Consider the following 15,130-nt stretch of genomic DNA (forward strand, 5'->3'; position numbering starts at 1 on the left):
TGCGAATTTGAAAGAATGGACTTCAGTTAGTCCTGCAGAACTTTGTATAGTGTACATTTATTTGTTCTATATATTTGTGTTTGTTGTTCACTTCTTACCATTAATGGCTACTTTTTACTACAGATGCTGTAGTTCTCCAAAGTTTGTACCATTTTTTCCAGGCTATGTTATTTCTCACTGCCACTCCCTTTCTTTTTTTTGGTTACAAGGTCACCATGGGGAAAGGGGGTCAGCAAGCCAACAAGAACGGACATCTGGACCTCAATGAGCCCATCCCGCAGCTATGGAACAACGATGAGGATGCAATTGATGACATCTTGGGAGACGAGGACCCTGCCCACACTGATCCTGAAGACGAGGACTACTTTCCTAATAGGCGCAGCAAGCCGTCAAAAAAGCGTGTGAAGCGCCACACACCACAGCAGATTCAAGAACTCATGGCGTAAGACACCGCAACTGAAAACGAATCATTCACTGCCTTTTGATCTGAAGAATGTGCCTGACCTTATCTGCTTCTAACCTTATGCAGTGCGTATGAGCAGTGTACTCACCCGGATCCCGAGGCAATGCAGGCACTTGGCACAATGATTGGTTTGGCGCCAAAACTGGTGAAGTTCTGGTTCCAAAACAGACGCTCCCAAGTGAAGGTAGTGTATCTTTCTCTCCACCATGACACATTGATGTTATATTAGCAGCTTTTTCGTGCACAGCCTGCCCCCATAAATCTTGTTCCAAGTTCATTTTTTTGCCAAGTTCATGTTTCCTTTTGAAAAGAATTTCTGTTTCTTCCAATCAATATTTGCAGAAGAAGGACCAGCAGGAGCAAAACCAACAGTTTCAGCAAGCGAACGCTTCATTGAAGGCAGAAAACCGGTCACTCCGTAAGGCTATACTGACGCAGACATGTGTCACATGTTGTGGCAAGACTCTGCCCTTCAATCCATTATTGGAGAAGCAGCAGTTGCTCACCAAGAACGCAAGGCTCAAGGATGAATTCCTGCGTGCTTTTGCCATCCACAGCAAGATCATCCGTGATTCCGCTTTCACCCAACCTGCGCCGTGGATCAGCAGCAGCAGCAGCAGCGAAGCTGATCGTGAAGCGCTTCTCCGCCACGCGGAGACATCCATGGAGCAGTTCCTGGTGCTCGCAACCAAGGGTGAGCCGATGTGGCTTCCTGCAGCAGACGGCGGCGAGATGCTGAATCATGTGGAGTATCGTGCCAAATTTTCCCCGGCCTTGTTCAGGCTCCGTCCCGAGGGGTTCGCCGTGGAGGCCACCAGGGACACCGCCATGGTTTGGGGCAGCGCTGCTGAGCTCGTCGTCATCTTCATGGACATGGTACCTATCTGCTCCATTTCTTCAGCAACACACACTAGTCTGGGCTTTTCATGTGTCCTTGACTCCTTGTGCGTGTGCCTTTGTTGTTTTGTAGGCTCGCTGGTCCGAGACGTTCCCTGGGGTTGTGGCAAGTGTGGTAGCCGGTGATGTTGTATCCACCGGTAGTTTCGCTGATGGGCAGATTCAGCTGGTGAGTACATGCATTCAGACATAAGTATTCTGTGGTTCCGTGGTTGATCTTGATCGAACACCCGTGACCAACGATTTTGATTGCTTGTGTGGAGCACCTGCAGATGAATGCCGAGATGTGGGTGCAGTCGCCACGCGTGCCGAACCGCACCGTGAACATTTTGAGGTACAGCAAACTGGTTGCTGAGAGGCAGTGGGCTGTGATGGACGTTTCTGTTGATGGCATCTTTGGACAAGAAGTTTTGCCGGCTTATTTGCCGGCTAGGTACATGGGCTGCAGGCTGCTGCCGTCCGGCTGCCTCCTTGAGGACATGAGCAATGGCTACTGCAAGGTACTCCTGTCACAATTAGATACTAATTTTGGATAGGTTAAGAAACATGTGGCATTCATATAGATATTTGTGTACATGTTGCAAAGGATGTGCATTCACAACATTGGATTATATCTATACATTCCAGGTCACATGGATTGTTCATGCCGAGTACGACGAGACCACCATGCCGACAGTGTTCAAACCATTGTTCCTCAACGGGAAAGCCCTGGGAGCGTGCCGCTGGCTCACTTCACTCCAGAGGCAGCGTGAATACGCCACTGCTTTGCACTCCAGCCTTTATCCAGGAAACAACAACACAGGTTAGTCAACAACAACGCGGAGCTGGGTGGAGAATGCATATGCAGCTTTCTTATCTGCATTTTATTAACAGTTTTTTGTGTTCTCTGTCATTCTGTAAATTGTGCAGCAGCAGAAGCAGCTGGCATGCTAAAGCTGGCGCAGCAGATGATGGCGAGCTTCTACGCGACTGTCTCCGGGCCCATCGCTCAGAGTCAGGCAACGATCAGCATCAACGACTGGTTTGGCAGCATAGGCACCGGCGTTGAGAGGTTTGATGTAGCTGTGCGCATGGTGACCTGGGAGAAAGCTGGCAGCAGTGTGGCCGGAGAGCCGGCGAGCTGGTTCCTGAGTGCCACCACCACACTGTGGCTGCCCGGCACTCCGCCGGAGCGCGTGTTCGACTACCTCCGCAATGAGCAGCGCCGTGGCGAGTGGGATTTCGTCCACACCAATGGTGCCGTGGTGGAGGAGATGAGCTCTGTTTCCATGGGCTACCTCGCAGGAAATGTCACCTCCATCCTCTCCTCCAATGTAAGTTTGCAGCTTCTAATATTTCCTGACACTTCCACCTTGCTAAATCAGCACTTATAAAATAAAATTGCTTCGGAACATGATTAGGGAAATCCAGTAGAAATAAACTTTATCGAACTACTTTTAGTCATTTTTTTTCTAGGTCAACTACGGCAGGCAAGAAGCCGGCTTGAACAATTTCATTCAAATATGCTGGAAAGTTGCATAAACAGATTTTGGAGTAAAAGACAACAGATTTTGGAATAAAAGAGGGATTAGCAACTTTCCATTTGTTTCTTCAAACACTTAATCATACTATTCTTTTTTTCTTGCAGAAGACTGATGGAACCAACGACAGGACGCTGATCCTGCAGGAGGCGCGCACCGACGCGTCGGGCTCCCTGGTGGTGTACACTCCTATTGGGGAGGAGGCCATGGATGCTGCCATGGGCGGCGGCGACGGCGCCTCCGACTTCCCCACGCCATCTGGATTCGCCATCCTCCCGGACGGCCGCGGCAAGGCTTGCCACGCTCCGAGCCCTGCTCCGAGCACCTCCTCCAGTGCTCCCGTGCTCCGCAACGACACCGGGGGGTCTCTAGTGACCATGGCCTACCAGGTGCTGCTGCCCGGCCCCCTGCCGGACACCGCAGCAGGGGCCTTTGATGACGTCGGGAAGCTGATGTGCCATGTGATGGAGAAGATCAAGAACGCCGTCGAGGCCGAGATCGTCCTCCCAGCTTGATGCGTCGGACGTGCTCCATGTCGAATGCTTCCGGCATTTGAGAGTGCTGGAGAGAATAAAAGTTAGGCTGTGATTTCCTTTATGCATCGCTTGGGTGAGCATCTGCAGTGGAACCGACTGGGGGAAGGAATCAATCGTGCTGGTTCGTCCATGGACATGGTTTCGGATGGATCACCTCCTAGATGTTGCTTTACTGTTTCTCATAACTTTATCATCACTCTTTATTTTCAGACTTACTTATGGTGTTGTACCACCAGTGTCATGGATTTATGCCGGTTTAATCAGTTTGCTTAATGTTAACATGGATTGTGATAAAGTTTTCTTGTTACACCAAAAAATTTTATCTTGCATTGCTTGGTGTGATTTGACATATTTCGCTGTGATTTAGTTGCAGTTTCTCGATTTGCAGTTTTTTACAATGCATGTCTTTTGGGGATTGCGATTCTTTTTCTGGCCAAGAACAAGATCAATATCAGACAACTCAAATAGAATTGCAACTTTGCTCTGTGATTGAAACTTTAGGTGATCGTCCAGGTTATGGACAATTTTAGGCGAGTAAAAATTAGCTTGGCTATATATTGTGGTGAAATTCATTCGATGGTCCACTTGACAGCAATATTTATTCTAGCAGTTGACAGAATAGATTAGCAGGGCCCATCCTTTCCTGAGTACTGAGTACAGTACATTAAGAGAAGATGCAGCTCGGTCCCTCCATCTTCTTCCTCATCTCCTGATGCACACATAAGAGTTGCACACTAATTTTATATAATTTTAAAGTAAAAATATATAAAAATCAAATTAGATTGTGAAGACACCACCGTTGCCAATCCGTTACCACCCCACGTGAAAATCCAATCCATTCCCATATCAACCAACCACCAGTGCGATACTGCGATGCTGCTCGTCGCGCTGGCGGCCAGCTCCCTGCTTGCCACCGCAGCTGCCCCGTAGGCGGAGTCCATCGTCTTCGCCTTCCTGCAGGACGCTGTGCGCAGGGACATCGGCGGCCTCGCCGCCGGGGCTGCTTTCTCCGTGCAGGGCTGCGACGCCTCACGCCTCCATCCTGCCCGGGCCAGTAGAGCGAGCGAGCAGGAAGCACGGGCAGCATGACGGTGAACGACATCATCCGGACGCCCAACGCGTTCGACAAGAAGTAGCTCTTCACCTCGGACCAGGACCTCGACATCCACACCGACCGGCGACTACGGCAGGACCGCAGGACCAAGACGATGGTGGTGGGCGGGCAGATCCTCCGGATGCAGAATTTGAGCTCATCAGTCCATATGGACTCCGCCCATCAGTCCATATGGACTCATTTCTTCTACACAATCTGATTCGCAGGCCGGACCTCAATGTGGGCCTCCATGGACTGGTACAGTAACCGCACGAACCGGGGATATTCCCTGCCGGGCCTGCTGTGCTCTGCAGCAGATTGGTGTGGTTTGTTAGGAGTGATACGTGACTAGGAGTCAAGGTGAGTGATAATGGGCTGGATACGTGGACTAAGAAAAAACAAAACAAGAAAAAAATTATATTTCTCAAGTTGTATATCTAGATCAAAATTCGACTGCACCACTGTATTTTTTGTGATAAAATCTTCGTAACAAGATCCCACTTGAATACATTTGGATGATTTTTTGGTGGAATAATTTTTTTAACAAGGAATAAATTTTTTCGAAGCTGGAAAAATTGTTCCAACATAATAAAAAAATTTCTGCCTTCTGGAATAATTGTTCCAACATAATAAAAAAATATTCCGCCTTGTGGAACAATTGTTCCAAATGAATGAATGAAGAAAAATGAAAGAAGAAACCACCAATAATATTGCATCCCTTCGTTGCCGTGTGCATCCGCAATTTGGGGCGGTGGGGTGCTTGTGCGACGCGCAGGATCCCACTGGCGCGCGCGACCCCTATTATTAGTGTAAAAAAATAGGGGCTGCTTGGGATCGCAGATGCGACTGCGAGCGAGCGCGTCGCAGAAGGCCCACAAGCAGCTCGCTGCCACCTCAATCTCCAGCAGCGGGAGCCTCCGCCAACCAACCGCCTCTGACGGCTTCTTGCGCTCCCCAGTCCGGTACCTCAGCCTACCGGTTATCTTTTCGACCACCGGTCCTACCGGTTATCTTTTCGACCATCGGCAGCGGGCGGCTCCCGCCGCCTCAACCCGCCACCTGCCGCTGGGCCTCCCTGCCCCCCCCCCCCACCCCCTCTACGTCCGTCTGTGCTAGATTCCGCACCTCCAGTAGGCTCCCTCCCCGATTCTGGTGGATGTCACGAGGAGGAAGATGAACTGTGGTGTGGGGCCCACCAGCAGCAACGGACGAACAACCTTCTGCGATGTGGTGTGGGACCCACCTGCAGTGACGGACGAACAACCTTCTGCGACGAGTTCACTAGCATCCGCGTGTGTGACTCTTAATATTCGCGAAAAAACGGTTACCAAGCAAACGATTATAGGGGGCATCATTTGAAAGAATTAATCATGCAACACTTCGAATTCTTGAATCTTGAGCCCACACATAATCCAGTTAGAGCAAAGACCGTACCCCGTGTTGAGGCTCAGCAAAAATGACTGACATTGGCAAGGCAACATTGAGTGTACACCAAGGTTTGTTGACGAGCACTTGCACATTCAGCTTCGTTCCTGCTGTGCCCATTACCTTGCAATTAAATCACTGAATACAATCACCAATACTATGGACAGCAGAGCCATCTTCCTACTCTGTTCTCCTATCAGAAAGCGGGAGGAATGCATGGTCAGCTTTCAGAACTACCATACTTGGCTGAAAGCCTGAAACTGCAATCGAATGTCTGCTCTAGCTAGCCTGGTGCCCGCACCACTGGCAGGAAGATCAAATAAAAATTTAGGCGACAGGCAACGTAGTTAGGTTTGGTTGTGATCGATTTTGTTGTGGTTCTCGTGACTCGAACAGAATCTGATGCGTGTGCCATCGTATGCTGAAACACGGTTATTAGGTGGACTGTATGTATGCAGCATAGCCGCAATGAGATGTCCTGCCAGCAGGCTTGACTTGGGCGCCTCTGATACGCGTCCTGTCCTATGGCAAGTTAGTGACAAACCAGAGGGTGATGTGATATCCACGCTAGTAGCTAGTAGATACCAGCGTTGTTTAGCTTCAACAACATGCGTGTACGCTAAAACGTGTACTGGTATCTTAGCTCCATGGCAATCAGTGATGAACGCACGGCGCCGCGTCCAGCCCTCCGGCCACAAGGACACACATGTATATATATAGCCCACAAGCCATGTGAATATTCTCTTGCTCTTGAAGAACAACTCGGAAGGCAGAGAGAGAGAGAGAGAGAGAGAGAGAGAGAGAGCAGCGTCGATGGCCATGGCCGGAGGTGTGTATGATTGTCTCCGTCTGATCACGTTGTTTGCCTTCCTCCTCAATGCACATGGTAAGTACTCCCACATTTAGCATACTCCTCCTCCTCCTCCTCCTCCTCTTCTTCTTCTTCTTCTTCTTCTCGCTCCTCTTGTATGTTTCTTAGAGTACTCGATTGGTGCTCTAGGCACCCCCCCCCCAACAAATTAAACACTTGAAAGAACGCTGCAAAAACCTACCTACAAATTGGGAAAGTGTACATATCATGTGCGTGAGGGTGAAATGCGCAACCGTGGTACATTGCAACTTTTCGCCAACTTCAGTGGCATTTGTCATGCATGGTACTAATTAATAAACAGTACTGGCCTTGCTTCGGATTTTCATATATGTCCATATATAAGCATAATATTCGCACCGTGTTAGTTCTCAACTCTTGGGCTGTGTATTACCTTCAGAGTTGAAACACGTCCTGCAGCTAGTTGGAGACCAGAGTTCAGTTTCTGGTCATGAACTCGGAAAAATGCGCGCTATAGACCTTCCACTAGCTCTTTTCCTTTCAAATTAACTTTGTTCATACGCGTAGAACATTTTGTGGGGTTTTAAGAATTGGCCGTGACATCGTCATCTTTAACGTCTTCTTCATCACACCTTTGTTAATTAGATCAGCAAGCAAGACTATATTTAGACGAAAGGTCGTGAGCCAAAGCTGATCATTAGCAGACTCGAACACTCATGCATTATAATCGCATGCTGTTAATGTTGGTTGCTCAAGTGTGCACGCATGCATCCATCTGTTCTCTTTATAATATATAATATTTCGCATGTTTCCATTTTCATGTTTTCCGTGCTATGTCTTCGTTTGTTTGTTGCTACACACACACACACACACATTTTGTTCGTTCGTTTGTTTTGTATACAAGAAAGCAACGCTGTAATACAAAAATGACAATTGTAATTCCAGTTATGTTTACTCCTCTTTGTGTTTGCACTGCTATTAAGAAACAAGAAACAACAGTTCAGATCCAACTTCTTTGATACTCACTTGAAGGAAAGAAGTGACACACAGTGTAAGTTTCATGTGACAATGCAGTGTCCAAAGATAGAAAGCGAGCTGCTAGGTTTATCAAGAGGGGGAAATAAGATGGGAAAGCAAGATCCACAATGCATGTAACGAGTACAAGCAGTGTAGATAGATTTGCCAAATTGGTTGGCACAATAATGGAGATCAACCCATCCAAATAGTTAGATCTCAAGAAGATCTTATTGATGATGAAATACGGATCAATGGATGATCCATGAAGTTTGTCTAACTGACATCTTCGACCTACATTGTGGGCATTTGCGGCAACGGTGGAGATGCAAGTGATGATCAAATCCGTATCTTGACACGCCGTTCTTTCTTTGACACCGGACAGGTGCGGCGGCGGTGACGTTCACCTTCCGCAACAACTGCCCGGAGACCGTCTGGCCGGCGACGCTGACCTCCAGCGGCCCCGCGTTCCCGACCACCGGCTTCGCCCTGGCGCCGGGCGCCTCCGTCTCCTTCCCCGGCGTGGGCGCCACGTGGTCGGGCCGGGTGTGGGGCCGCTACCGCTGCACCGCCACGGCGCCAGGCGGAGCGCGCTTCTCCTGCGAGTCCGGGGACTGCGGGACGGGGCAGGTCGCGTGCGGCGGCGCCGGCGGCGCCCCGCCGGCCACGCTGGCGGAGTTCACCCTCGGCGGCGGCGCCAGGGACTTCTACGACGTGAGCAACGTCGACGGCTTCAACCTGCCCGTGGACATCGAGCCCGCGGCCGGCGGGCGGTGCCCGCGGGCGTCGTGCCCGGCGGACATCAACCGGGTGTGCCCGAGCGAGCTGGCGGCGTGGAAAGGCGGCGGCGGCGGCGGCGCGGTGGTGGGCTGCAAGAGCGCGTGCCTGGCGTTCGGCACCGACGAGTACTGCTGCCGCGGGCGGTTCGCGTCCCCGGCGACGTGCAAGCCGAGCGGGTACTCGAGGCTGTTCAAGGCGCAGTGCCCGCAGGCCTACAGCTACGCGTACGACGACGGGAGCAGCACCTTCACCTGCAACGGCGGCTGGACTACCAGGTCACCTTCTGCCCGGGCTCCGGGACGAGCTAGAGGAGCCACGCCGTGCCCGTGCTGCCGGTCGATCACGGGAAGAACTTGTAAACGGTGGGTTCGTGTGTTCATGTCGAAATGTCCGCTAGGATCCGAAATATCCTAATCAGAAATTATAATGGGATGTCGTTTTTGAGAAAATAAACTAAATTGGATTTTTACCGTATGAAACTTGCGAAAGCCAAATCGAAATAGAAGTATTGATCTTCAAAGCTCTCGGTGCAAATATTTTAAATCCAAATTAAACTGAAAGCCCTAACTATAAACATTTGGATTCAGATATGAGTGTTTGTATTATGTATTAGACGTTTGAAATTAAATCTCAAGATATTTCGTATCTAGTACAAATGATCCAGATGGAGCTTATAACTAGTAGCGATTCTTGAAAAAGAACCACAATAACGCTATGTTTTTCTTTAAAAAAATGAGAAAAAACATAGTAGCTATGTTTTTCTTAAAAAAAAAGAACCACACTAATGCTTGGCGGGGTCCCATCCAATGTGCAAAACTGCACATGGCCAATCAGAAACTGAGAACAAACTTGGAATGCCGTGGCAAAGCATCCATTTGCTTGATCTTGCATTCTGGCCTAGTGTGAATAACTAGCTTCATGATAACTCTCTTCCCATTTTCATGTTATAGTAGCATCAGCTAGCTCTTCTTTTCTTCTGTTTCCTTCAAGTTGTGATATCATATCATCAGCTCTGGAGTAGCCAAACTGAGAGGACATTGCGTAAACAACTATATGTCCACCTACTGACTAATATTAGATCTCACAAAGACTTATCCAGATCGTTTTGCCTTGCTGCCCTCAGCAGTTGGCTCACTGACGCGTGGGCCCAGGGCCACGCGTCAGCGACCAACAGCAACGTTAGAGGAGTCCCGTCCCTGCACGGACTTGGAACAAATAGAAGCTAGCAAGGCACCTTTCAGCTGCTTCAGCATGCAATACAGGCTCAGCACGCAATAGATGCAGGCAAGGTCAGCTCACGCCGGCAGCGGCAAACGCGTGTGCCTCTCAGATTCTCATCGCCAGCGGTCCAACGATGCGCTGCCACTTGCCACCTTCAACTGAAAGAAGCGTTCATCCACTCGTGCAAGAAACTTTGTTCCCAAAACAGACTGGGAGAAAGCATGATCGAGGCTTGCAAAGCTGAAAGTCGAACTCCAAGCAACGTTCAGGAGAAGCAACAATCAAAAGGAGGCGTAAAAAAGTGGGGTTTAGAATTTCTGAAGACAAATCTGTTACCAAATGTTTGTTTGTTTGTTTGAGTTTTTTTTTCTTTTTTTTGTTTTTGCTCTGAGTTAAACAAAAAACACACACACTACCAATCCTATGTCAGATCATTGCAATTTATTTTACGATACTGATGAGATCTGCTGCCATCATTCACTTTCAGATAATTAAGGATAAGGATGTGTGAACGAACAATTCACTTATGGGCCGCATTTGTAAGAAACATCATGAACAATTAAACTTCACAACGAAGTTCGATCACCAACTTGGTACAAAGTCCAAATTACAAATACATATGCGAGGATGGACACATTTGTTCCTCAAACAAGCTTGAGAGGATGACAAATGTGCACCTCAAACGCAGGCAGGTATAAAAAATTGTATGCATGTAAACCCAATCCAATTATGTGCAGGTGTTACAAACTGAGACAAGCAGCCAAAGAAATGCAGTGACTAGACACCGTCAATAACATTAAAGAGGAATGCCTTTTGCACCTGGGATAGATTGTTTCACATAATACACAGATTAAATAAACTAAAGAAAAAAACGTGTTCTTGGACATTTGTATTTACAAAGATAGCTTGGGTGGAACCATAACCACCAATGAATTTCTACAGAAGAACTACTATTGTTTCAATCAGTAGTGGCTTCTGTGCGTGTACCGTAGCCGCTGCCGCCTTCTTGGCTCCATCGATGGATCTATGCTCCTGCCTGGTTCTCGGGTTCCAGTATATGACCGATCCAGGAGCGTGCGACGATAGCCACGATAATTGCTGCCATGTCCAGGGTGGCTATTTGAGAAACCCCGTCGCAGCAGACTCTGTGTCCTTGGTTGTCGAATCCCCTGCCAATCTGAATGGAAGCTACGCCTGTTGCTGAATGAAAGCCTGGGTGAAACTCTGTTGTTCCGTGGCAGATGCCTTGGCAAATTACGTCTTTCATCTTGCCAAATGCTAGGTGATCCTAGCGTATCATTTGGCCACACACTTGGGGAATCAAGTCTGCTACCTGGTGATTCAACATCACCTCTATCTGACCACCACTCTTCACTACTTTCATCACCAGAGTCTATGTCTGGGGACATGTCATCTCTAGTCTCAATAACATAATCACCAACTATTATTGCCCCAGGTATCTGGGACCTGATTGCGCTAATGACGTCACCAATCTCCTGCTCACGCTCAATGCGATCCCAAGTTCTCTTCCTTGACAGATCTACATGGGCAGGCTTTGTAAGCAAGTGAGTATTCCTAGCATGTTCGCGCAGCTGCTCATAGGTTCCAACAAATTTGCAAGAATCATGGGAGCAAGTTCTCAACTTCCTGTCCAGATACTGTCTCACATCACCAGCAGGGATCCAGCCAGATACAGACCCTCTACAGAGAGGACATTTCACTTCAGCAGAACTTTGCATAGCATCATGACATTCCCCTATTACAATGTTTCCTTCTATAGATAAGGCTGGGTTTTCATATTCTTGATAGTTAGCAAACTCAGGCTCAGATCTAGATATTCCATCTGGATTTTGACCATTGTTTACATTGGAACGATAAGACGCTTCATTATCAACATATCTTCCGAGTCTTGGGCTTCTTGAACGTCTGGAAATGATATCATAGTGAGCTCTTGGTTGGACAGTTCTGATATTGGAGTTTGAAAGCACCGAATAGGTTGAGTGTGAAGCACGGACCTTACTATCACCATTCATTTTTCTGAACCGGTCAAGGCAATTAGAGTGTCGATGGCTTGTGTTACAAATGTAACATCTGCAGCCATTCTTGTATGAACTGCATATAAGTAAAACAGCATTGTGGGGTTGCTCCATACAAATAGGGCAAGAAATCCTGTCCCATTCCATATGCAGAGCAGTGCATGATGTGACTGTAGATCTGTTACTTTTCTTACTTGTCATCTTGAAACCAACTGTGTCGAATTCACTTAATCGTTAGAATTGTTGAAAAAGATTATTGTGTCAAGTTAAGAAAAGCAGTTTGGAGGGGAAAAGGCCATGAAACATGCTTTTATGTACTCATGGAAATAGTAAAACTTTTAGATATTGAAACACATTTGCTTATCAGATTAACATTGGAGATAGTTTAGCAGGTACAAGACTTCAGTTTCCAACAAATATTTTGGTTCGAAAGAGAGTATTCTGCTGTAAAGAGATCGTGCCTTGAAAAGTTATTAGTCATATTTCTCAGAAGGTAACGGAGTATAAACCAATTGACAACAGTAACTACATTAGGTACTGGAATCCAACGGAGAGACTATGTAACTGCTGATAATAAACGCAATACTAAAATAAGTTATGAATAGACCATGAACTATCTATTGTTCCAAAAGACAGGTAAAATTTTACTACCCAAGGAAAAAATTTCCAAAAAATTACATGAGCACCCTTGACACAGAAAAAATGACAAAGAAGGCTGACTGTATGTGGTGGTCTTATTGAGCACATTTATTTATTAAAAAAAAGCAAATCAACAAAAAGAACCTATGACATCTAATGCATAAGAATCTGTTGATTTAACTTGTACACAGAAAGTTAACACTAACCTATAAGAAGCAGTTGTATGTACTGAACACTTGAAATGGATCAAGAACGGTGATGGTATTGGCACAATTAAGTCCCTGAAATTATGTGTACACTGTCAGCAATTGAGGATTATGTTACTAGCAAGAATATGCAAATCAGATCGCAGTTAAACATTGTTTTGCTCGATTGTGATACCTATCTATATCTATATAACCAACGGAATATCAAAAGCATCCAAGAGTTGTAACAGAATCAAGTAATGAAATGTCTCAGGCATTTTCAAGACTGAAGTTCTCAACAGTTGACCGGTTATCACATTAACCATAGAGTACGAGCAGAATTAATAGTAAGTTGCAAGTCAATTAACCACTCAACACAGCCTACAGCACACGATGAGACTTCTAGCAGATAAATTAATGATAAGTTGCAAATCAATAACTACTCAACAAAGCCTACAGCATACTACAAGCAGGTTATATATGTCGGAATGGGTCTTATTGTGGAGATTGAATCTACTTTGTATACAGCAAAGACCAAGCAAGCACAATTTGAGCCCTAAATTCCGTAGATCGAACACCCACAATCACCATCGGAATAGCCGAAACCCCCAATAATCCCCCAACTCACGCATGACGAACCACCCCCAATCGCCGCGCCCCCCCCCCCCCCCCCCCCCCAAATCCAAACCCCAAATCATCGAAGAGCCCGCCGTCAGCCCCAACAAACCTAGCCGGGACCAACGGCGCCCGATCGCCCTGGACCTAACCGCGAAACCACCCCACCGATCGATCCACCCACCTACCTAAACCGCGCCGACGGCGCGGATCGATCAGGAGCAGCAGGCGGCGGGACGGGCCGGGAAGAAACGGAGAAAACGAGGGGGAAAGGGTGGGAAATTTTACGGGGGGGTTTGACGAGGCGAGGAGCCGGATCGGAAGCCTTTTTCTTCGCTCGCTTTCTTCCAGATTTCTTCCTTTCTCCGCTCACGGAACGGCCGCCTGCCTCGCGGTTATATAGGCGAGGGGAGGGGTCACTTGGTTGGATTGCTGTTGGTGGCTGCGGTTGGTTTATTTCGCGGCTCCCGTTTCCGACCCGGTTCCGTTCCGTCCCGTCGCGCCGGGTTAGTCGGTCGGGTGGGTCCGCCGTCCTCCCTGTCACGCGCGCACTGGCGGTGGGCCCCGCCGGCCGGTGAGCGTGGGGAGCCAGCGGTCCGCCGTGGCGCCGTCTACGGTCTCTGCGCTTTTGATTCTTTCGTGTACCTCCACCTGGAATTTAGATTCTTCGTTCAAATCAACGGCGTAAAGTGAGAGGGAAAACGTGGTTTGACGGCCGATGATGTTTATACTTTTGTGCTAGCATATTGTCACAAATATAATTAGGTCACATCAGTCAACAACTCTAAATAATATTGGGAGTTATTTTCACTAGAAAAACTAAAGAAGTCATGCCCTCCTCTATAAAAAGTTCAAAGCTAACGAAACCATACCCTTCTCTAGCTAAAGCCGCGAACCATTTCCACAAACTTGGTAACTATTTCTCTTCACGTGGAGAAAACACTATTGATAAAAGCAAACCTCTCTAGTTAATTGATGTTTCTTTCGTTCACATTTGGAACCTGAGTGAGAGAAACTGTATTGCAGGATAAGGAATCTGGTTTTGACAACTATTGTTAGCGAGCTTAATCCCACAAAAGCTTACTATTTTCTCATGATATTTGAATGATTATTTCTAAGCTACTCTTAATTTATTTTCTTGGAAAATCTACTCTTAGTTCAAATGAAAAACAACTCTTATCGGGCCTTTTTTTCATTTCAATTCAAATTAGGATCACAAGAATCCTCTTTTTCATTTTTTTTTGGAAAAACTGATCTCAATTCAAATTAAAAAAACACGAAACTAAGAAAGAACAATTAGGTCATTGTAGGATCCCCATTGTGGGCATGACTAGTTTCTCTTAGGGAAGCGTGCCATAGGGAATAACTATTATTTATGCTAAAGGTTTTTATTTGTATGAGACAATCCTTAAACTTTATGTTTTTCTTTGTTTCAAGTTGGTCCTCGTGTCACCAAACCAAACTTGGTTGAAACTTATGGGACTATAAGTTGGCTATTTGTCATTAGTCATTTCATTGACAAAAACAAAGAAGTCCTACACTCAGCTAGATAAAAACCGCGAAACAACTCTACCAAACAAAGGAATTTGGAAAAACAGTTCTCACTCCAATTGGAAAATATAAGATGTTTTCATTTAAATTCTAAGTCAAACTTGTCTACGTTTGATTAAGTTTTATAGAAAAATACATTAACATCTACCAAACAAATGCACTACCAAGACATACTTTCTAGGTTTTTTTGGACTATATTTGTGAAGATAAAATTAAATTTTTGTGTTTAAGATTTCTTTTGAATTTAAAATTCTATTTTTTTAGTTTTGCTAAATTTATTTTGTAAAAAGATTTAACATTAATTTTTACATGTATTTGGACACCAT

The 15,130-nt window shown here is 46.6% G+C and overlaps 2 protein-coding genes and 1 pseudogene across 7 annotated transcripts; 2 read left to right on the forward strand and 1 right to left on the reverse strand.

Annotated features, from left to right (window-relative positions):
- The first annotated feature begins 215 nt into the window (after positions 1 to 215).
- Positions 216 to 3,395, forward strand: LOC112880852 (homeobox-leucine zipper protein ROC6-like). The gene is made up of 8 exons (XM_025945594.1): positions 216 to 442; positions 530 to 650; positions 809 to 1,339; positions 1,434 to 1,529; positions 1,633 to 1,860; positions 1,988 to 2,162; positions 2,270 to 2,673; positions 2,988 to 3,395. Exons 1-8 carry the CDS (start codon positions 216 to 218, stop codon positions 3,393 to 3,395), a joined length of 2,190 nt encoding a protein of 729 aa, XP_025801379.1.
- A 3,299-nt stretch (positions 3,396 to 6,694) lies between these two features.
- On the forward strand, positions 6,695 to 8,997 carry LOC112882463 (annotated as a pseudogene).
- Positions 8,998 to 10,533: 1,536 nt separating this feature from the next.
- On the reverse strand, positions 10,534 to 13,688 carry LOC112880606. Of its 6 annotated transcripts, none has more exons than XM_025945322.1 (4): positions 13,542 to 13,688; positions 12,660 to 12,734; positions 11,794 to 11,890; positions 10,534 to 11,704 (listed from the first exon to the last, which is right to left on the reverse strand). In XM_025945322.1, the coding sequence occupies exons 3-4, from the start codon at positions 11,805 to 11,807 to the stop codon at positions 10,741 to 10,743; spliced, it is 978 nt and encodes a 325-aa protein (XP_025801107.1). In that variant the 5' UTR covers positions 11,808 to 11,890; positions 12,660 to 12,734; positions 13,542 to 13,688; the 3' UTR covers positions 10,534 to 10,740. The 6 variants fall into 6 exon arrangements, with proteins under 6 accessions (XP_025801107.1, XP_025801106.1, XP_025801103.1 ...); XM_025945321.1 differs by having other exon boundaries at positions 11,794 to 12,026; XM_025945318.1 differs by having other exon boundaries at positions 10,534 to 11,890.
- Between the last annotated feature and the right edge of the window lie 1,442 nt (positions 13,689 to 15,130).

The sequence above is a fragment of the Panicum hallii genome, chromosome 2 (genome assembly GCF_002211085.1).
Source record: "Panicum hallii strain FIL2 chromosome 2, PHallii_v3.1, whole genome shotgun sequence".
Taxonomy (NCBI): Eukaryota; Viridiplantae; Streptophyta; class Magnoliopsida; order Poales; family Poaceae; genus Panicum; species Panicum hallii.